The sequence below is a fragment of the Podarcis bocagei genome (genome assembly GCF_964188305.1).
Source record: "Podarcis bocagei genome assembly, chromosome: 6".
NCBI classification, from domain to species: Eukaryota; Metazoa; Chordata; class Lepidosauria; order Squamata; family Lacertidae; genus Podarcis; species Podarcis bocagei.
This window is the reverse complement of record NC_138130.1, coordinates 51,502,911-51,526,379: the sequence shown is the minus strand read 5'-3', so window position 1 is coordinate 51,526,379 and position 23,469 is coordinate 51,502,911. Positions and strand designations below refer to the sequence as shown.

Here is a 23,469-nt window from a genome sequence, read left to right as displayed (position 1 = left end):
AGTTCGAACATTTCTATTGAAGTCGATGAAGCATTTTTTATCTCCAAATCTCAAAGAAATGCATATAAGGTTCTATACCTAGGCAATAAGGTAAGAATTCACGTATAGCAGTGATAATGGTATAGCTCAGATTTTTGCTGGTAACTGTATTTTCCTCACTTAAAGAACTATAGACAAGTGAACAATGAAGGAAGAAAAAAGAAAATAGGTGTGTAGCAGACGTTTTCTTTTTGTTTAATTCTGTAGTGCAGACGTTTTCAACCTTTTTTGAGTCCACGGCTTCCTTAACCAACAACATTATTTCTGTGGCTCCCCTGTGGGACTCAGGAGCCCAGTTATGTCACTCCTTGCCTGCAGAGCTGGCAGCCTCTCACCCTTTTTCGAACACCCTCCCTTGTGGAGTGTTCCCTCAGCCTCCTCTCCCCTCTCCTTGGGAGTCCTCTGGGCAGTTGCAGCTGCTGCCCTGGTCTCTGAGCTGCTCCCCCCCCTGCCCCAAAGAGAGGGGCCTCCTTACACTGCCCCACAGGGACCTGGGACTTATCTGTCCATTCCCAACAGCAAGGGCTGATGGACTGGCTGGCTGGGCTCCCTCACTTGCTTACTCCAAGGTCACCAGCTCCTGGCAACCAGCACCCCCTAGCCAGCCCCAGAGGCACCATTTGCCTGGGGAGCTTGTAGCCAGTGCTGCTGCAACAAACAGCTGTGCAAGCCCTTGGGAGGCAAAGATGCGAGAGGACATCAGAGGGAAGGAAAGAGGGACAGAGGCCAGTATTGCCCGCGGCACCCACGACCATCATTCAAGGCACCCCAGGGTGCCATGGCACACCGGTTGAAAACCACTACTGTAGTGTGTAACATTTTAGTTTTAATTTTGTGTGTTTATCTTACAGTAAGCCAATCAGAGTCTTTGAAATTGTGCATGCCACAAATGCAACTGAATGAATTAACAAATGATTAAAGTAGGATTAGGATTATAAATGGTCAATCTAGCATTTTCATTTAATGTCAGGAGGCAATTTTATATAAATGCACAGTGAATTTGTATTCCTATTATTACTTAAGGGCTACAATTGTATGCATATTTACCATTGAATAAAGCTCATGGATTATAACAGGGATTACTTCTTTGAGTAAGGTTACATAGTACACATGCAACTGTGGTACCTCTCACCTAATTGCTATTTCAGATGCTCCAGCTATTAGAAACCACAAGATCTTCAGTGTTACTAGCAGCAGTTTTGAAGTGGCTTGGAGTGTGAATTCGACACGGAACCATTCGTTCAATATAGAAATATACAAAGGCAAAGAACTCGTGCAACAAATGGAAACCAATGATACCAAACTAGATGTGTTCAATCTGGAAGCAGGCATAATGTACACAGTGAACATCAGTGCTGAAGACTGTGGCAAAAAGATTGTCTCAAGTAGAAGAGTAAAGACAGGTAACAACCATTTTAGAATTTGGTTTTCCTTGTATAAATCTGGACTGTCCAAGATATTTCCTTCATATTTCAGGTCAGACCTTCAGCTGCATTTCATCATCTCTACTCAGCCCACTTGAACGAGTCAGTGCAGATTTATAGCTAATCTTCATTGCCTAGATTAATTACTGTCACATAATTAGTATGAACTACTAATTCATATAGTTTTGTCATATAGTCATATAGTTTTGAAATGTGTTTTGATAGATCTGTCTGTTCTCAAATGAATATCACACCCCACCACCCATATTACTCACTTAATATTTTGTCTTTTAGATGCCTTAGTATTTGGTTTAACAATAAGGATATTGAATTATAACTTCACGGATCAGCTCCTCAACACTAGCAGTATCGAATATCAGGCATTTTCTAGCATTTTGATGACTGAGGTAATATTAAAAATATATACTCCTTTTTTAAAAAACAAAAAAACGGGATATTTTATTTTATTCACAATATTTTATAGCAGAGGATCCTAGCAAAAGATATAGGATGATAACTGCACCAAGAACAACTTCCATTTTAAGTGTTATGCTGATAATGCTACCATATTCCTTCACCAATGCAACAAATCCTCTTTCATAACATGCATAAATTCCAACATGGTTTCTCAAGGGGTTAGTTGTTTCCCCACCAACATCATTCTTGTAAAGTAGTGACAAATAATAAAGGAAAAGAGGCACATTATGAGTTGGAACACTTTAACTGGATACTATAGGTATAGGGCATTAATTTATATTCTATCCTAACTTAACCGCTACATCTTTTTTACCATTGTGAAGCAAGTGAATGACAACTGTGTAGAACCATCTGAATTAATAGAAGTTTCAGGTAGCCTACTAAATTACCACTTTTTTGTGGGTGCACCATGGAACATAGGTTTTTCTACAAATTCTGAATACAGACATGATAGTGTTGTGGAAAACAAAATTCAGCGTATATAGTTTTACATTAAACTAGCAATAGTTCTCTTATCTGTTTTCAGATCAGAAAGTCACTTCCTTCAAATATGTCTGCATTATACCAGATGGGAAAGCTGAAAGTGCAAATAGACTCTCTTAAAGCTGGTAGTATTGTTGTGAGACTTAAAATCATAGTAGAAGACCCATTATTTCCAAAAGACTTGTCTGCATTTGAGCCAATGATTTCATCACTGTTCAACAGTTCTGCATTCCTTGTTGACCAGAATAGCTCTCGAGTAGAAGGTAGGCTATCTAATTTAATGTCAAACTTGCATAGCTTCTCAGTTATAGTATAGAGGAAGCTAGTATTAGGCCTGTAGATCTCCCAGGCCTTGGAGAAATTACTGCATTATTTCTCATTCTAGTCCCAGTTAACCTAACCAAGGTTGCTTCGCTTTTTGAATTTTGGTTTTTGAATTACAGACTGGAATGAATGTGCATCCCGGGCAGAGAATGATTGTTGCACCTATGCAGAATGTATCAATACATTGGGCTCATATATGTGCAGATGCAAGACAACCACAGATGCCAATCCATCCCGACCTGGGAGAAACTGTGAAGGTAAGATTCAGACTAGTTTTTCTGTGGAGGCTTTTTTCTTCTTCACATGGATTGAAAAGGATTCTACTTTGCCCCGCTTTGTGCATTTGTTTACATGAAGGGGTTTGGACCAATTAAAGGCATGGCATGGCCATGCAGGTGGAACCACCCCCAGCATTCCAACTGCTCACCCAGATCTACCTTCACACCTGGAGGGAAGGCCTGCAGGAGGAGCCACGCATACTTGCTTAGGCTACTCCATGCAAGGAGGTGCCTCGTGTGAATGGGGAAGGGCTGTAGTTCAATGGTCGAGCAATGGTCTCAGGTTCAATTCCTGGAGGAGAACCTTGTCTAGACTCTGGGAAGCCACTGCCAGTCAGTGTAGCAAGTACTGAGCCATATGGATCACTGTTCTGACTCAGTGTTAGTCAGCAGCTGCCTTTGTTCCTCTGTACCGTCAGGACATCAGGAGATGGGCAAGTGCAATGTCAGAGGTGAGTCCAGTAAAATGGAGGCCCTTCTCATGAAATAAGACATAAAGGAGACTAGTGTTTCATATTTATTATTAATTGATTTATAATAGTACAGTAGTTTCATGTATAGTTGTTTGCCAAGGAAATACCACTCATATTGTACACTTCGGTTTGTGTCAAATGCGTAAATGTTGTATTCCAGGAGATATTGTGGATCCCGTTACAGAAATGGTGCCTGCATTTGAAGCAAATGCTACAGAAGGACTGCCTGGGACAGGTTCCACTCCTCTGGCAATGTCTGAAGTAAGGGCAGTGACTTCATTCACGTCTAAGTCCACTGAGACAATGATATTGCCCTCAAATGGGACCCAAGAGTCAAGCACTCTTCCATCAGACAAAACCCTGTCAGCATCTCAGAGAATGACCACTTCAGGGTATGTGAGGAACAATTACAGCCAGAGTACTTCAGCAACCCCTGCTCTGGTGACAAAAAAGTGGGACAATATAACTACCACTGAGTATGTCAAGAATAATAACACCCTGAGTACTTCAGAAACTCCTGCTCCAGTAACAAAAAAGTGGAACAATGTAACTACCACAGGATATGTCAGGAATAATAATACCCTGAGTACTTCAGAAACTCCTGCTCCAGTAACAAAAAAGTGGAACAATGTAACTACCACAGGATATGTCAGGAATAATAATACCCTGAGTACTTCAGAAACTCCTGCTCCAGTAACAAAAAAGTGGGAAGATGTAACTACCACTGGGTATGTCAGGGATAATAATACCCTGAGTACTTCAGAAACTCCTGCTCTGGTGACAAAAAAGTGGGACAATGTAACTTCATCAAATGAAAACTTAGTTGAAGAGAGATCAACAACACAAGAAAGGCATAACTCTTCAATGTCCATGTTTCCTGGCGTTTCAAATATTACAGTTTATCCTTTTGTGAGAAATGGCTCTGAAGTAGAGACAAGCACACCTGGCCTCATAACTGAGAGAAGTTCTCAGCAAAATGCAACTTCAGCCCTGAATGTAACCCAGCACCCCACATTTTATGTTCTCAATCATACCCTTGATAAAGAGATGGGGAAAGATAACAGAACTTGGTCTGAGAAAAATCCTTCCACAACATTACCATCTTTGTCTGGGGGCTACACAATTGCCACCCCTGCCTCAGATTGTGGCGGTGAGTCTGCCTTTACACTAAAACTTTCCTCAAAATCAACTTGTTAGTATGTAGAAAAAGACATTGAGGGTTAGTGTGTGTAGAAAATGCAAGAGAATGGCTACAGGCCAGTCAAACACTTAAATTCCTTTGAGATTTCAGCACACACCTTTCTCTTAGTTTCACTCAATTACATCTCCTGTTTGCAGAGTAGATGTCCAAAGTACAGAAGAACTGTCTAAATTTGTTGCTGAATGCAAGCTGCACTGTTAGTAATGGGTCCATTTAGGAGCTCTGATTAGGAGTTCCCAACTGGATCTGACACCAGTCAAAAGCAGTGCAACTTGCATTTAGAGTCAAATTTAAATGGTGCTGAATACAAGCTGTGCTTGCCAAGGAACAGTTCAGAGAGCACTTCAGATTACCCAATCAGAGCTCCCAAATTGATCCGATCCTGGCGGTTTAAATTTTGTACTGCATGCCAGTAGGTGGCCCCACTGGTCATATGAGCCCTTTGCAGGGTTGGCTACAATGTGATCTGGCTTTCCTATCCCTGGTAGAACCTTTGCTTTAGAGGAGTCATGCTTTCTCCAAACCCAGTTTCCACCTCTCCCTAGTAAGATTCTTCTGGCAAGCATTGAGGCCAATTCCTCACTGACAGAGGGTGCTTCCCCTCTTTCAAAGAGGTATCCTATAAACATAACAGAAGGGCAAAAGAAGCCTTGTCAAATTCTAGTTTGACTGGTAACATGTATATTCCAGTATTATTCTAAGAAAGTGCACTTTTATTACCATTTATTATTTGTAAAAGCACCAAAAATACAGTATGTGTTTAATATCTATATAAGTTAACTAGCTCATAGTCTTACTTTTTTGAAATTAAAAGTTTCACGTAGCTTTTTCTTACTGAATTCAGATATATTAATTTTGCCTTAGGTGCCAAATGTCCAAACACTGTTGTTTTTTGAACATAGTTTAAAGTTACTTCAGCTTTCCTGCCACCTTTAATTGCCACTAGTCTATAGTTTATTTGGAGATCAAATTTGTTCCAAAATGTGGCAGGTGTGGGAAGGGGATTCTTTCTACTGTAAAATCTGTAAAACTTTTCATTAAACTTTTCATTTAAAATGTGGCAAATGGAATAGATGTTTTTAAGATAATTCTTTGTTTTCCTTCCTTCAAAGATTTAATTGCCATCTCTTTTTCTTCTTAATGCACTTTTCAGCTTCAAATATTATTTTTTCCAATATAACCAGTACCAGCTTTCAAGTAACTTGGACCACAAATGTTCCACTAAATACTTCTTTCCAGTTTCTGTTGCTTAATGGAAAGGAGCTTATACGAGTGCTTAAGACCCAGAGCCACAACCTGACTATTTCCGGACTAGAACCTGGGATTTTGTACACTGTTGAAATTGTGACAGAAGTTTGTGGAAATAAAAGCATACCAGTACAGCATAAATTAAAGACAGGTAATGGACAGTTGCCCCTTCCTCCGGGTGGGCGGTTGTTGTGGATCCTTGCACTCGGTTGCCATCCCTGGGCAGCCAGAATGCACATGGCCAGCTGGCTGTTGGGGAATTCCACTGGCCTCCTGGGTAGCTGGCTGGAGTTTCCGGCAGCTCCTGCATTTTAGGTTGGCCAATGAGAGACCTGCTCTTGGGGGGGAGGTGACTCACAGGCTGAAAGGGCATTGGCTGCCACCTGCCTGGGCAGCCAATGAGGCATAAAATGCTGGTGGCACCTCCCTCCCTCAGCGCAGCCAGTGGAAGAGCAAAATGTATAAAGCATAGAGTGAAGTATACAACATAAAGTAAAGGCAGGTAAAACATTCTTAGAAGTTTTTTTTTATAATCTGGTGACCACAAGTCTATAAGAGAAATGTCAGCCCTTTATACTTATAGGGGAATGCTAAATATGGGAGGAAGAAGAAGAAGAAGAAGAAGAGGAGGAGGAGGAGGAGGAGGAGTATTCACAAAAATTTGGCTATTTAGCTTGTCAGTGAGTTGGGTCACATCCACGCCATACATTTAAAGCATTCTTGTACTGCTTCAACCGTCATGGCTTTCCCCAAAGAATCATGAGAACTGTGGTTTGTTAAGGGTCCTGGGAATTGTAGCTATGTGAAGGGATCGCCCAAGAACTTTCAGCACCCTCAACAAACTAAAGTTTATTGGATTCTTTGGGGAAAACCATGAATGTTAAAGTGATTTAAGAGCACTTTAAATGATGTGAATGTGACCTTTCACATTTCCTGCTCTTAAGAGGGAATGAAAATTTTGAAGCCAGTCATGTCTTATGAATACCTGCTTCTTCATTCATAAGTCCAGAACAGCCCAATAGTGAAGAAAACTCTCTGTATCTAAAAGTAACATTTGTTATTTTCCTCCAGTTCTTTTAAAGTTCTTTTTACTCAGCTTTGCTATTTGAGTTTAGAAAAAGAGTTATCTGAAATTTCCTAGAGGCCTAGAAATTGTATTCTGAATATCACACTTATAGCTGTGTATGTTTACATTTTTTCCTCCAATCTCACAGCTGCCCAGATACTTAGTGGAACCGTCAGGATATCAAATCTCAACTATAGTTCAGGGTTCAGCAACACAAGTAGTGAAGAGTATCAAAATTTTACACAGTTGTTTTTCACTGAGGTAAGTAAATATGATAAAGTGGGAAAACTCAGTATGATATAAAATGGGTATAATTATGTATTTAATGGGTTGTCCTGTTGTCCTTCAGTGGAGCTTCTCACTTCTCTCCTTTCTCCTGAAGCCCCCACCCCCCTCAAAACCTGCTCCAGAGTGTTGGAAGACCCTCCCGAGCAGATTTTTATTTGGGTGGGGCGGAAGAGCACAGCGAGAGGAATGAGGTACACAACCATTGTCTCTCAGGTGATCTTGAATCGTGGGCCTCAATTAGGGCTTTATAATGTGTTAATCTGGTAGTCGTGTGGCAAGAACCTGACGTGTGTTCATCACTTGAAGATTGCAACATCGTGTTGTCTTGCAAGTATGAAGCAGTGATCAGAGCCATGTTCTCACCTTCACATCCACACTGCCACTACCCAACCTGAACCTCCATGTATCCCTTGGCTCCCACATGTTCAGCCAAAGTCGAGGGCAGGCTCTATGCATGTGCAGCAGGATGCATTCATTGAATGCATGAGCTTAGGTCTATGGTTTTTGCCACCTCACATCCCTGTTTTCCCCCCATAAAGTTCCTACATTCAACTGAGAGTTATCAAATGATGAAAAATCAAGTTGTCTTGTAGTGGTGGTTGTTAACTTTATTTATACAACACTGCACAATAACATTGTTCTCTAAGCAGCTTACAAACATAAAATGATAAGATCACAACTAAAACAAGTCAACCCTAAAATAACAGTTTGCAAAAAAAGAGAAAAGCTAGGTACCTACTTATGGGAAACAGTCTTCTGTTCATACCTGTCTATAATGCGGGTTTCTCATTTATAATAAAAAGGGTAAAACTATGCTGGTCCAATCAGTTCAAAGGGTAGTAAGAAAGAATTGTGCATTATTGGCCCAGTTCCCTGATGCAGGACCACCCCATCTTCTGAATATTCTCTAATCTTGGGTTCAAACATGAAGCAGTTCCCAGTGCCTGATATGCAGTGGCGTAGCGTGGGGGGTGCAGGGGGGGCCGGCCGCACCGGGCGCAACATCTGGGGGTTAGGGTAAGGGGGCGCAAATCCACGGGTTAGGGGGCGCAAATCCACGGGTTAGGGGGCACAAATTACTTGCCTTGCCCCGGGTGCTGACAACCCACGCTACGCCACTGCTGATATGTTGAGTTGTCTGTAAAACTTCCTGCACACAAAATCCAAGTCATTCTCACTGCACATTTTTATCCACTACATTCATTCTGTTTTGACAATAGGTCCGTACGTCTCTGCCCCTTAATATTCTTCCAAAAATGGATGCTGGCTTGATTAAAATGTTGATAACAAGTGTGACTAATGGAAGTGTAGTGGTGAGCTTCAACCTCCTGATTCCAGCAGACATGGATGCAAACAACGTTTCCAGTTCTTTCCTTGAGGCCTTTCTCCACAGCCACCATTTCATGATTGATAACAGCAGTCTCTCCATACATGGTAAGCAATAGTTTATTGTTGTAATTTCTCAAACCCTGAAAAATGGTAAGTGCTGGACTTCAGGCTTCAATTCTAAAAGTAGGTCATGAATGAAAGTGACAAATGAAAAGCTGTTATGGGACCTTTAGTGTTTGTACTGGCTATTTATCTCATGAAATAAAATGTATGATTCATCATTTCCGAGGTAAAACGGCTTATGTTCGGTCACAAATGTAGAACCATTCTTGACATTGCATTTTATTTGTTTATTTTACTTAATTTATATGCCACTGTTCCTTCAAGGAGCTCAAGGTACATGGTGCAGCCACCTCCATATTGTCCCCAAACAACCCTGTGAAGTAGGTGAAGCTGAGAGAGTGTGACTGTCTATAAAGAGTCACCCAGTGGGCATTGTGGCCAAGGGAGGGTTTGAAACCATGTCCTTGCTTCCCAGTCTAATCACCTCCTTTAGTAACAGTAGAAAAGCAGCATCTCCAAAATGGCATCTAAAACACGCACACACACTCACACATTTCATGCGGCATAATCCTATGCAGGTTTATTCATTAGTAAATCTTAAAGGATTGCAGCCTTGGAATGATTGCTATGAAATAGCACCTCACCTCAGTCAAAATGACATCTCCTCTAGAAAACCTACATGCATTGTCCACCCTTAGCATCATACGGGGGGTGGGGGCTAACCCCTCCTCAGGAGTATGGAACTGGTGGCATAAGGACCCAGGGCTGGCATCTTTTGGAGAAAGCTGATGTCCATGGTGCTCATGGTGAATCAAAGCCCTTCCAGCTGGGGCTGGTACTTAAAGGTGGGGGGGGGGAAAACTTCTTGATAGCCTGTGAGAATGCTGGCTTATAACACTGCCAGTACTATAACTGCAAGCGCAGCTAAATAATAATCACTCATGAATGGTCACTCTCTTTATTATTATTGTTATTATTATTTAAAAAACAGATTATGATGAGTGTGAGAGGGAAGAAACAGATTGTTCTTCTGATGCATCTTGCTCTAATACTTATGGATCTTATGAATGCAGCTGCAAAGAAGGATTTGTCAACGTGAATGCTGAGAGACCCGGGAGAAATTGTGAAGGCAATGTTTCAATATTTACTTTCATTTCACCTTATGAATATAAGATCAGAGCATATTTAGCAAATTCACCATAGGTGGGATTACAATACAGTCTATAAACATACTGTAGCAGATGTTCACACAAAATAAGCCTGAAATAAGGTGCTGCTGGATCAATTATATATATTACATTATATTGCTCACTGGAGCCCAGTGTTTTGTAATGCAGAAAGGGGGCTCATTTCTGTGAACATTTTCAGCAGAACTGAAAAGCTCTCCCCACCCCTCCACCCCTTTTGGTGTTTGTTTGGGAAAGGCTTGAAAATGTTCGCCTATTCAGGAAGCATTTCACTTGCTGAATTAATTTTGTCCTCAGTGGCATCAGAACATAGTCAATTCCAATGGCCTACATAGCATTGTGACATCAGCTCACTAAATGGCAATCATTTAAATGACTTCTATGCAATTTTACAAGCATTTTATTTACCAAGCAAAATTAAATTATATTCATTTAACCAAAAGATCTTTTTATTCCCAAGTCATGTTACAACCTTTTAGCACCTTTCATTTTTGGAACTGAAAATTGAAAAATTCAACAAGCCCTATTGGTACAATTTAAGCTTTTTAAAAGGGAATATTTCAGCCTTCCTGAAACCACTCCTTTTGATGAGAAAATTTAAATGGAACAACATTCCCACTTTAAACCCATTTTAATAATGTGTTCTGGTTGACTCCCTGTAAGAAAATTAGTTGAATAATGCAAGTTGCCATACCTTTCCCTTCCACTCTATAGCACTTTTCCCCAACCCTGATGCAGGAGGTACCCAGACAAAGGACCTGAGCAGCACAGTTTTACCTTTGACAGATCCGTATACTTCAAACCATGTGCCATCACCTGCTGGAGAGGATTCTTCTGTCGCCAAAACCAGAAGTTTGGAAAATGCAACCACCAGCACTATATTTAGCAATGCATCTAGAGAAACAACACTGAATGTTCAAGTCTCATCCTTACCACCCAGTAAGCCTTCCCAGGGGATTTTAATTAAGAAAGCAGTCAGAGTGCTTTGCGAGATTGAAAAAATTGTCATCACCATTCAGAAGGACTTTTTGAAGCGTGAATCTATCCCAGAATCTTCTCTGTACCTGGGAAGGCCTCACTGCAATGTAAGCTCCAGCAATTCCAGTCATGTCATACTTCGGACTGGGTGGAACGAATGTGGAACTGAAGTACAAACCGTAAGTCACTTCAGTCTCGGAAGAGAACGTTAAGTGATATTTACTGACATACAGTATATTAATAATGAGTTCATTGAGATAACAAAGTAAGCATCAAAGGTCACTGAAACTAGAGAGTTCAGACTTGCACCCTCCAAAACTACTGGGGAACTTGCTTAAGAACAGAGAAGGTTGGAAAATTATTACCCACAATCTCTAAAGGAAACTGCTTACATATGAAAATAGGATAGTGAATGAGATATAGGCTTTTGGTTTGGTGAGCAGTTTGGATATAAACCATTGCTAATAATAATAATAATAATAATAATAATAATAATAATAATAATAATATTCTTACCTTCCATTTCTTTTCCTTGCTCTTGTGCAGAAACAGCACTGTGGATTCCATCACTGAGGCCTAACGTGCTAATTGTTTTTAGTCAGGATGTATAGAAGAAACATCTGCCTCTATTCAATCTGCAGAATATAGCTGCAGTTGCTTTATGGCCCTTTATAGAGATTTGGGAGACTGAAGTTTTAAAGCTATTGGCAATAGTTCTGCCTACACTGTATTTTAATATTTTGTTGGAAGCTGCCCAGAGTGGCTGGGGAAGCCCAGCCAGATGGGCGGGGTATAAATAAATAAATAAATAAATAAATAAATAAATAAATAAATAAATGTATTTATAAAAAATAATCAACATGTCTGTTCTGTGGCCTGATACAGGAAGAACTACATTTTCTTTTTGTCGCATGCATTAATATGTCTAAAGCCTACCCCTGTGCATAATGGTGGCTACATGCAGTTGGTTGGCTACGGAGACATGATGGTGTGACATTTCCTGGTAGCCATCATAAACTGAGGGTTGTGTGAATTAGTGGACATGTGCCAGTTCTAGAATCCCCCCATTCACTCCTGATTTCATTGTATTAATTATTTTATAAATATTTATATACTACCCTTCAACCAAATGCCCATATTTTCACTCTTATATCATATTTTCACTAGTGCTTTTCTAAGATGACTAAACTTAATTGTTTTAATCCTTCCTCATATGGAAAAAGTTCCATGCCCGATTGTTCTGTTTTATTTGCTGAAGCCAGTGTGTCCTCTTAAGTTATCCTTAAAATGTAACAAACAAACCCTGATTTTCTTCTTCTGTTGCATTTGGTTTTTTTTTTTCCAGAACACAACACACACCATAGTAAAATCAGTTCTTCGGAATGATCTGCTTTCTTCAAGGGTCATCCGCCACCTGAAGGTTGTCAGTCCGATCCTTTGTGTGTTTCAAAATGATCTCTTGACTTCATCTGGATATACTCCAGAAGGGTAAGTGGGAATGTTAATACCCCTATCCAAATGGTTCAGTGTACCTTCATTTTATTATACACTAAGGCAGAGGTTTTCAACCTTTTTTGAGTCCACAGCTTCCTTAACCAACTACATTCTTTCTGTGGCACCCCTGTGGGGCTCAGGAGCCCAGCCCCTTGCCTGCAGAGCTGGCAGCCCCTCAGCCTTTTCCGAACACCCTCCCTTGGGGAGTGTTCCCTCAGCCTCCTCTCTCCTCTCCTTGGGAGTCCTCTGGGCAGTTGCAGCCGCTGCCCTGGTTTCTGAGCTGCCCCCCTTCCACCCCAAAGAGCGGTGCCTTGTCACACTGCCCCACAGGGACCTGGGAAGCACCCACTGACCAGCCCCAGAGGCACCATTTGCCTGTGGAGCTTGTAGCCAGGGCTGCTGCATCAAACAGCAAGCCTTTGGGAGGCAGATACACGAGAGGGCATTAAAGGAAAGAGGGAAGGAAAGAGGGACAGAGGCCAGTGTTGCCCATGGCACCCCTGACCATCCTTCAAGGCACCTCAGGGTGCCACAGTACACTGGTTGAAAACCACTGCACTAAGGAATTGTAGTGAAGATCCCTTTCTCCAAGAGACTCAGAGGAACACTAACACTCAGATAACAGCCTACTAGAAATGGATACACTCTCTACAACCTCCATAAAAGAGAAGAGGGAGAGGATGGGGTTTTGTGACAGGCAGCTGTAGCTTACAGAGAATAATTTTACCAAGGCTCTCTCCAATCACAGTGGTTTTGGGAGGGCCAAATGGAGGTAATTGTCAGAACTGTGTCATGGTTTTCCACTCCTCTTCATAGTACACTCTTTTAGGAGAAAGAACACTGGAAACATTTTGGGTGGAGTGATATAGATTTTGTTTATGCTTAGTTTCCAGCTTAAGGGATCTAATCCCTTCCTAATGCCAGCCCATACCAATGCTTCTCGGAAGACTTTCTTTAATAAATCCCAGTTCTGCACATTGTAATTTTTAAATTAGTTAATGTTGTAGTGTGTGTCTGTTCTGCTGAGTGTTAGTTGTTGTTAGGGGAGTCACTTAACTTACCACCAATTCTCCCCATTTCTGGTCCTAGCTGTAGTTGCACCTGCTTTTTAGGATAGAATATAGCACTGTCTAGCTCTGTGGTTTTTGTTGTATATTTGTTGTGTCTGACTCTGTTTTATGTGTGTGCGTGTACACATAGTGTTGTACACAGAATCTAGAAAGAATACAGTGGTACCTCGCAAGACGAATGCCTCGCAAGATGAAAAGCGCGCAAGACGAAAGAGTTTTCCATTTTTTGAGTCATTCCGCAAGATGAATTTCCCTATGGGCTTGCTTCGCAAGACGAAACGTCTTGCGAGTTCTTGCGAGTTTGTTTCCTTTTTCTTAAAGCCGCTAAGCCGTTAATAGCCGCTAAGCCGCTAATAGCTGTGCTTCGCAAGATGCAAAAACCGCAAGACGAAGAGACTCGCGGAACGGATTAATTTCGTCTTGCAAGGCACCACTGTACTGGTATTATGCACATATAGGACAGAGGAACAGAGCTCATAAAAAACACTCAATTTTAACAACTGATTATCTTGCAGGGTTTATACCATTTTTGAGGATTTACATGGATCAGGACACTTCTTAACAGAAATGCAGCTATTCATTGAAAATGCTCCAATTCCCAAAAACTTCACCATCTCTGCTAGTGATGACCTAATGATTGAAGTGGGAATACAGAGACATGATAGCAACCTCAAGGTGGTTGTCAGCGAATGTTGGGCAACTCCAACTAATAACTCAAAGGACCCTCAGTCATTTCCTTTTATAGATGGCAGGTATGGTACACGCAATATATTCAGGGTGTCACACAAAAACCATGTACCAGGTAGTGGTTTCTGAAAAATTAAAATACAGCATTTAAGAGCATCATTTCGAGTTGGCAAGTCTGTGATTACTTAATATTTACTTTAATTATTCTTTAGATTTCATCTTATTACTTGGGGTTCACACAAGCCATTATTTCTCAGTCTCTAATGTTTCTGTGTCTGCAATGTTGGGATGATTTTATTGAACCACTGTGAATGGTCGTTGTAAAGATTACTAAGTTAATGAATATGAAGTGACTTGAATCCTCCCAAACAGTATATATAAATGCTGAACACCCAAGTTGACTGCAGCTACAGTGGGCTTTCACAAGAACAGAAAAACAAAACTTACCCTTGAGCATGGATTGATTTTATAAAGGAACGTGGTATTTCTTCCTGCATTAAATTAATTATGTTGGGGGGGGGAGAGGGCTAAGCAAAAAGGCAGTATTGAAAAGCTGAGCTTATTTTTGATCAAGTACAAGATAATGTACACCCATATATGCCTTGTTTAAATTATTATAAAGTATGAATACTCTTAGGAAACAAAATGAAAATTGCTAGGTATTGCTACTGCAGTTGTTGTTATAAGCTATTCCATAGCTGGCAAGAGAAGTGTGTCTGCTTCACTTTCTCTCTCTGGACGGCTACCATCAATTTTTGAAGGAAGCTCAAAAATAGAAATACAAGTTAGCATGGATAGTGTTGAATTATATTCTGTTCTCTTTTCAGTTGTCCAGTTCCAAATGCACACACCACTATGATTTCGAATGGGATATCCAACAAAGCCCAATTTAAACTGAAAATATTTTCCTTTGTCAATGACTCAGTGGTTTACCTACATTGCAAAATCCATGTTTGTCTGGAAATTCCGAGGAGTAGTTGCAAGACGGTAAGGCAGCTTTTCTTATTTCCTACTTGAAAACCTTGTTGGAAAACAAGATGAAGGGGGTATATACTTCCCATGTATTCCCCAACTACAACAGTAAAAATACCCAAGAACATATAAGGCAGACTCCAATGTTGTGTGAGTAGATGCCTGCTTGTCCCATTGGACTTCTCTCCCCCCCCCCCGCAGCCCCCAGTACACCCTCAAAATGTGAAACACAGCCACAATTCAAAATGTGCACATCTCTGAATTTTGCAGTGCAGTTCTTCAGTCAAGCAGTGTACACAGAAATGCATTTATTAGTGAAGATTATATAAAAAGGCATTACGCTAGGCAAAATGTGTATAGTTGGATAAGTTTGCTGATAAATTTTTATGACAACTCTTGTAAAAAAATTAAAATTGGAAATTTATATGGAGAAGTGAGCTTCAGATAGGAAAAGTTAGAAAATGAGAGAAACCAAATTTCTCCCATCCCTAGTTGCTGACCCTTCTTAGATGACCTTTTGAAATCTATTAGTAAATGACTACTTTGAGTGCTATGGATTGAAGTCAATACTTAGCAGTAGCTTTGAAGGTCCAGGAAAAGGAGTTGTAAAAAATCTCTTAGTAGAAATATAAAGTGTACAATGGAAAACTAGTTCCTATTGTAGTCTTAGGTATTAAGTAAATTAACATGGTGTTAATGAAATTAGTATTGGCAGTGATCTTAATGGAGGATTCTTATACCTTAAAGTATTTCTGAACTGTAAAAGGAAAAATTCCCCTGAGTTTAGAGAATATGTGATACATATTTTCTCCTATGCAAGCGGTTCTGTTTTTAATTTTACTTATATAAGTATTTCTCTACTGCCATATCATTAAATGTCTAGGTGGTGTACAAATAGTTCTCAAACTAGTAGCTTGCACAGTGGTGGAGCTTCATGCTCTGGCACCAGGGGGTGGAGAGCAGGCGGGGGCGGGGCGCACAGTGCGGGTGGGCGGGGGGCGGGGGCAGCCGCGATGACACCTGCCAGGATCGTGCTGCCAGGGGCGGTGCGCTCCCCCCCGCACTCCTCTTCCTCCACCAGTGAGCTTGCAAAATCTGTTAAGATGGTCTGCAAAATGGTAGGCACCTAAACATTTCGCACTGGAAAAAGAGAAGGCTACCAATTAATGTTTCTTCATTTTTATTCTTCCAGAACTGCAATGGTTTCCGTTTGATGAGGACTGGGGAAACTATAGCAATGCCCAATGCATCTTGGGGGCCTCTGCGCAAATCTGGTGGTAAGCAATCAGTCACCAGGCTGGCAAAGATTAATACCGAGAGACAGCTAGGAGTGAAAATGATAAGAATGGTCATAAATGGGTTGGGGCTGCTGTGAACTAAGCAACAGAACTGTGCTGTGGAACCACATACCCCCTGCCCAAACCAACCAGAGCAGCCGCTTGGCTCCAGGATCAGGCCTTGGGCTGGGATGCAGCCAGACATCTGGCTTACCTCAGAGCACCACCCAGCCATGCTGTGCTCTCTCACTCACTCAGTGGGAGATTGTAGGATCTCAAATTTCAGCGGCACCCTGTGCGACACTAAAATATGCCCCCCCCACCTCTCGCACTCCATTCTGGTCATGCTACCCTAAAACTGCCTCTGACTCTCCTTTCTCCCGCCTTCTTTATTTTTTTTAAATATATTTTTTTATTGATTTCTTTTTTAACACAATATTTCAACATACCAATAACAAAACAAATAAATTCTTTACTCTACTGAGCTCGTGACTTCCCTCCATTCCTTCAGCCGGTTTTTAATTTTCAAATCTTTGTGTCACACTTTATATACTCTACCTCCTTTCTCTCTCCTTATAGGGCCACACAGCAAGCACTGAAGTGCTTCAAGATGATAACACGGCAGACTAATGATTGTTTGTTAATGCTGTACTGGCACTATTCTAATCTCATGACTATTGCATTTATCCAGTCCCCACACGTTAATAAAAATAAGTTTCATTGGTGGTTGTCTGAAAGTTCTCCACCGGCTTTATGTGGAGGAAGAGGGCAACATGGCCACTGCTGATCTGCTTAGCTCACAAGATCCTGACATCTCTCTCTGTCTGGCACCATTCCTTTCCTCCCTGAGCAGGAGCAGCAGTTTGTTGATTTGTGATAGTGAGAAGATGGGTTTATCTATGCAGACATTAAGGCTGCAATCCTATACAGACATAGGAATCATTCCCTCTTCCACTTGCCTGTGCCTAGAAAGTACAGGTCCAATTGGGGTTGTTTTTTCTTGTGCTATGCTTTCTAGACATGGGTCTGAATAGTTTTCCATTTGCCCTGCCACTTAATCTGGGAAAACACGCTTCCCACTGCTGAATTGTAGCAAATTTCAGTCTGTGGAAAACCCAGTTGATGTTTGCTCCAATTCAGCAGTAAAGAGTGGATTTTCCTGGGAGAAAGTGGTGGAGTAAACAGAATTGTGGATGAGCCTTATCTTGAAGGCAAGCCCTACTGAATACAACAGGAGTTACTTCCAAGAAAACATGAATAGGATTGCACTTTTGAAATCTGGTAACGTTTTACCTTGTTTGCCTTTATGTTTTATAAGCACATTTAAGGCACCCAGTCACCCAGGGAATTCTGGGAAATGTAGTTTAAGGGTGATGGGAATTGTAGCTCTGTATTGGGTAATCTACAGTTCCCAGGCTTCTGTTTTGGAAAAGGATATACTTTAAATGCTTTGTGTGTATGCAAGCCAATATATCATCACATCTAATATTTTTATTTTATTTATTTCAGCTGAAGAAAAGCGTGGCTTAGAAGCAGGTTACATAGTCCTCATTGTCATTGGTGTATTTGCTTTTATACTGGCAATAACAGGTCTTTTAATTTTCCAACACCAACGCAAGGCTGGGGCGTACAATTTCAAAATCAAGTCTGACAATTTTAACTACCAAGTGTTCTATGACTGAACATTTCAGTTTTCCAAATGTAAGTTCTACCTTTCACTGAACTATTGTTCAAAGGGCTAGCTTGTGTGGTCCCTGGGAAATCTTTTAAAACGAGTTTTCCCTAGTGCAAATATATGGACTGGAGACTAAGTAGAATTTTTCTGCTCTTTTCTGCAGTGTGTGTGTGTGTGTGTGTGTGTGTGTGTAGCCATCTACATGTAAAAACTAGCTTTTCCTACAAAATTTGTCCTTTATACATCCTGTATCCACAATCAATCAGTACAATATGGTGAACAAACCACTAGGAAGCAAGGCTAGGAAGATGGGAAGTTAAACTCCTACTCAGTACTAAAGCTCATTGGGCAGCTTTAGCCACCTCACCTTGGGCTTGTTTGCCAACATTTGAGCATTAATAACTGCTGTTCATCCACTTTCCTCCCACCCATATTAGACCACACCTGCATGTCTTTGAATTTGTATATAAGAAGCAACTAGTGTTTTCCATGTACATACTGGCAGGCATTACATTTAGTGTTTGTCCCTGCCTTCTGATTTGTTGAGTTGATTATGCTGCTTAGCCAGTGTGGTGTAGTGGTTAAGAGCGGTAGACTCGTAATCTGATGAACCGGGTTCACGTCTCCGCTCCTCCACATGCAGCTGCTGGGTGAACTTGGGCCAGTCACACTTCTCTGAAGTCTCTCAGCCCCACTCACCTCACAGAGTGTTTGTTGTGGGGGAGGAAGGGAAAGGAGAATGTTAGCCGCTTTGAGACTCCTGAAGGGGAGTGAAAGGCGGGATATCAAATCCAAACTCTTCTTCTTCTTCTTCTTCTTCTTCTTCTTCTTCTTCTTCTTCTTCAGTCGTGACAGGGCACATGTGTCGATAGCTGAATGAACACCTTATAAAACAACCACCCAGGAAGTGTGCAAAAAGCACAGGGTCAGACAACTGTAAATTCTTAGCACACGTTTTTTCTGATTGCTGTGCAGTGTCTGGTGTAGATATTTGCAATATGGTTTGTTTGCACAGCTTTCTGGATTTGTGCAAAACTTGAGGGATCAAAAGAGAGGAAAATAAGGCTATGCTTCTCTCTGTTCAGAGCACACTAGAAATAGTGCAAGCACAGTCAGAAGAGAAATGAAAACATTAAGGGAATAGTGCATGTAGACAGGAGAAAGAAGATGATTGATCTGCCCACTCTGTGATCCTGAGTAGAGTAGTTTGGAGACTCATTATCCTCAGTTTACCTGATTATCTCGGTATGGAGTGAGCTTGAAGTTACAGGGGGGAAGCATCAAGACTGGTGTTGTTTGAGGGTAACCGTTTGTGGACTACACAAATTAAATGGGATTGGGAAAAGCTGGAAACCCACAGTAAACAGCAGTGTGGACAAGCCTTCCCTGCTTGTCTAATTGGCTTGTGAAGATAAAATAGAATCACCCCAATGGATGAAATGAAGCTTCATGGAAGAAGAGTGTGATAGAAATGTGATGAATAGGAAGACAGCCAGTGTCATGCCACTAATCAAGTATTTTCCCCCCTCTTGGTATTCTAGCTGGAAACACTCTATGAATATAATGCTGCTCCATATGATGTTGGACCTGATGCACCCCACCAAACTTAACCACAAATAGCCAATGCTCAGATGTATCTCCTGGTCTTTACATAAGTCCTCTAAGAACTTACTACTTTCTGTTGCTATGCTGAAGCACTTTACAGTTCTTGCATCCTTTCGGGAGGAAAAAATAACAATCACTTAAAAAACCCCCAAAACCTTTCTCATTCCCCTCATAGTACTATCATTGTTGATATCACTCGGTCAAGAAAGGCAGAACATTTACTCAGTTACAGAGCATTTTGATTTTCCATTCAGGCACTTAATTAAAGGACTGTAGTATTGCCATCTTGATACAAAAGCCAGACTCCTAGAATGCATTATGAGATCTGCATTATCAGGAAGAAAAGCATGTTTAAAGCTGTTGTTTAAAACCAATCCAACACTGTTATATATAAACTTTGTAAAACCAATTTAACATGTGGTTAAAAGCAACAAAGAGAAAGAACCACTTCTGCAACTGGTCTGGTCATCCCTCCCCCCCCCCCCCAAGAATATTCGTCAGTCAAGAATATTCATCATTAAAGCACTTCCCTAATATTGTAAGATTTTGCAGTGCAAGAACCACTAGGTGAATTTAAACATCTCCATGAACTTGCTTAAATTCCAAACTGATAGGAATGACAATGGCAATAACATGAGACATGCTAGAGAAAAGGATGATACTCAGACACAACCTTACGTACCAGAGCAAACTGTGCTTTAGTTGACTGGCAACTCAGCATCTAGTGTAATAGAGGAGTGAGAGATGGATTATTCCAATGTACAAAGCAGCAATCATGTCCCTGCTGTGTCCATTCTATGTTGCCTCTATTTATTGTTTACTTCAGTGGCAATACATTGCAATTATTCAACGTTTCTCACTATGCCATTGTATGCATAGACTAGGCTTGTCAACAAATATCCAGTGCCTATAACAGCTGAATTTCCACTTGACATTAAGCTGTTGTACATCTGCTTGTGGGGAAAGCCTTATTTGCTGAGTTTCAAATGTTGAAAGCACAGGATCTCTCAAAAGGGGTGGGGGAAAGAGCTGACAAATTTAGCATTGACCCATGGACATGTAATCATTTGTGGACTGTACTTACTGATTTTAGATCTTCCCACAGCCATACAAAGGTAATTAAAAGATTCTAAATTCACTTCTTTCTTTCAATCCTTATTTTACATCACAGTGCTAGTTAAATCTTAACATGAAGGTAATGATTTGGTAAAATGTCTGCTGTACAAATAAAATTGTTGAGATAGCCTGAGAGACATGCTAAACCGTTGTATGTTTTTTTAGGAGTCTATATTTTTGGTACATTTATTGTACATTTCCACAATTTAGTTGGCTTTTGTGCATATATGAAAAGAGAAACTATTTTTATAGGTTGCAATTTCTGTGTTTCTATGCTGTAATAATATTGATAGTTTTGACATGGTCACTTGTGAGCTACTTAAGCATAGTTAGTAGGGCTTTAAATGTTACATCACCTGCATGGAAACCTCCCAAAACTACTTCCACATAGTGGTGCTCAGTGCTGGAGGTGTAAAAGTGACCCTAACTGGGTTATCTTAAGTAACCCAGCTAGCTAATGAAAGGGGCTAGCTAAAATCCTGGAAGCTCTTAGAATAGTCGAAAACAAAATGGGGCAAATTCCAATTGATTTATGCTGAATAAAACCCTAGTGCTGAATTAGATACAAAGTAATATTATTAGCTTATTATTGGCTGTTTCAATAAATGCATTTTTAAGCTTATTTATGGTTTTTGATTTTGTTCTAACATCCTTTGAAGTCCAAAGGCTTACATGATTGTAGCTTGAAAAGTTGTTAATTTGGTGCTAAATTCAAGGCATGCTTACCTATGAAGAAGCCCCACTTGCTCAGGAAGCCCTGTTGGTAAATGGTTGCACTGGGGTTACAATAGATTCATTTCATGATATGAGACTGTAGGTCTTAGTGTACAAACAGATACACATAAAACATAATTTACAGCAAACAAGTGTCACCTTTTCACCTCCGTCTCAACCGATACTTGGCTTCCTGCATGCTCAGTATGAAATGCTTCACTTGAAGAGCACTTTTGACCCATGAATACATCCGTCATCCTAAGGTTTCTCAAGTTTCTTGAGGAAGTTTAAAAACCAACAAAAAAACCAACAATGTAGTACCTTTTATTATGAGCCAAGTTTTTTAGAGAAGAAATCTAAAATGAAACTTTCTGTGTTACTTTGGGGGAAGTGGTTTCATCCATAATATCATTCTTGCAAAGTTTTGGAACCACTATTAATTGAAACGCTGTTCTTAGTAGTTTACTGAAGTTTCCAGAATATAGGGTTGCCATATTTAAAAAAGTAAAAACCAGGACGAAATTTTTCGATTGACTTGCCTAAGATCCAGGACAAAGTGCCGCATTTACAAAGTTCCCCCCTGGATGTCAATTCCGTCTTTGAAAATCCAGACATATAGCTGCTCTAACCAGAATATAATTGCAGACACATGCATTGCTTGAGACAGTGGTTGGCGCCATTTACATCTGTTATGGAAATTCACCCATGAATAATGTGTAGGGATTGTACTGGAGGCATTCAATATCATGTGGGATTTCCAGAAATCCATTGGTGGCAGCACTGCTGGATCAGACCAAGATTATGGGCCAAGTCATGCTGAAATCCAGTCTAGCAGTGTGCACTGAAAGAATGAGAGAGAACTGTGTGGCTCCTGATGACACGTGCTGAACTCAGTACAGATAGCCTTTTAGTATGCTACCACAACTGGAAATAATCAGGCTAATGCAGTGGCACATGAAGATAAAACCTATCTGTATTTAGTTCCTCTCTATACTGAGTGGCAGTGATGTCCACTTCTCAATATGTAGCTCCCAAGACCCACAACATGGGACAATACTTGAAGAATGCAGAGTTGGTGGGACAAATGAGATGATATTTTTATCAAGCTTATTTCTGCTCATCAGCAACACCTAAGATGTTGAACTATACAGCGGTACCTCGGGTTACATACACTTCAGGTTACATACGCTTCAGGTTACAGACTCCGCTAACCCAGAAATAGTGCTTCAGGTTAAGAAATTTGCTTCAGGATGAGAACAGAAATTGTGCGATGGCGGCAGCAGGAGGCCCCATTAGCTAAAGTGGTGCTTCAGGTTAAGAACAGTTTCAGGTTAAGAACAGACCTCCGGAACAAATTAAGTACTTAACTCGAGGTACCACTGTATAGGAACATAGTTGTGAATAAGACAGTCAAATTTTGCCCCAGTGTGCCATGTAAGAGGTGACATGCCCATTCTAGCCCGGCTTTCTTCCTTGCCATTGCAGCACCTTATCTGATTTCCAAGAATGTGTCTGCAATAGTCTGGACACTTTAATATACAGTAATATAAAATCTGAGCAATATATGGGCAGTAAGTTATAGGTAAAAAGGGCATGCATTCTAGCTTGAAACTAATCAATATCTGGAAAGAGACATCAGTTGGCTTTAGTATTTGTTTCCATATGAGTTGTCTAATACTAAAATTATCCAGATAATATACACATTTAAATAGACAAAAGTGAAACATACAATATAGCAACTAAGTAAAAGCATAAATCAATAAAGCAGCCCAGCAGCAATAAAACTACGCAAACAAAAGAAGAATCCTGCATAGACAAACATATCGAAACTTCAGCAAGAAATCCAGCAGAACTCACATCAGTTATGAAAGCTAAAAAGAGCAAGTAGTTGCAGCTTACAAGTTAATATTGTGTACACACTTTGTAATTCACTGTTAACCAAAGAATGATACATGGATTTATAATTCTTGGAAAAGTTTCAAATTAGTAAATAACTGGTCA

The 23,469-nt window shown here is 40.6% G+C and overlaps 1 protein-coding gene across 1 annotated transcript in view; it reads left to right on the top strand.

The window, feature by feature from the left end:
- The window catches only part of UMODL1 (uromodulin like 1), a 38,333-nt gene extending 16,957 nt beyond the window's left edge, over positions 1-21,376 (top strand). Inside the window, exons 7-22 of the mRNA XM_081199135.1 lie at positions 1,188-1,442; positions 1,758-1,870; positions 2,467-2,686; positions 2,867-3,004; positions 3,659-4,648; positions 5,853-6,098; positions 7,162-7,274; positions 8,522-8,735; positions 9,685-9,822; positions 10,595-11,037; positions 12,204-12,346; positions 13,938-14,174; positions 14,937-15,096; positions 16,274-16,358; positions 17,868-18,059; positions 19,575-21,376. Coding sequence (XP_081055261.1) covers positions 1,188-1,442; positions 1,758-1,870; positions 2,467-2,686; positions 2,867-3,004; positions 3,659-4,648; positions 5,853-6,098; positions 7,162-7,274; positions 8,522-8,735; positions 9,685-9,822; positions 10,595-11,037; positions 12,204-12,346; positions 13,938-14,174; positions 14,937-15,096; positions 16,274-16,358; positions 17,868-18,040 — 3,668 coding nt within the window. The 3' untranslated portion in view covers positions 18,041-18,059; positions 19,575-21,376. The remainder of the gene's footprint in view (positions 1-1,187; positions 1,443-1,757; positions 1,871-2,466; positions 2,687-2,866; positions 3,005-3,658; positions 4,649-5,852; positions 6,099-7,161; positions 7,275-8,521; positions 8,736-9,684; positions 9,823-10,594; positions 11,038-12,203; positions 12,347-13,937; positions 14,175-14,936; positions 15,097-16,273; positions 16,359-17,867; positions 18,060-19,574) is intronic.
- The last annotated feature ends 2,093 nt before the right edge of the window (positions 21,377-23,469 follow it).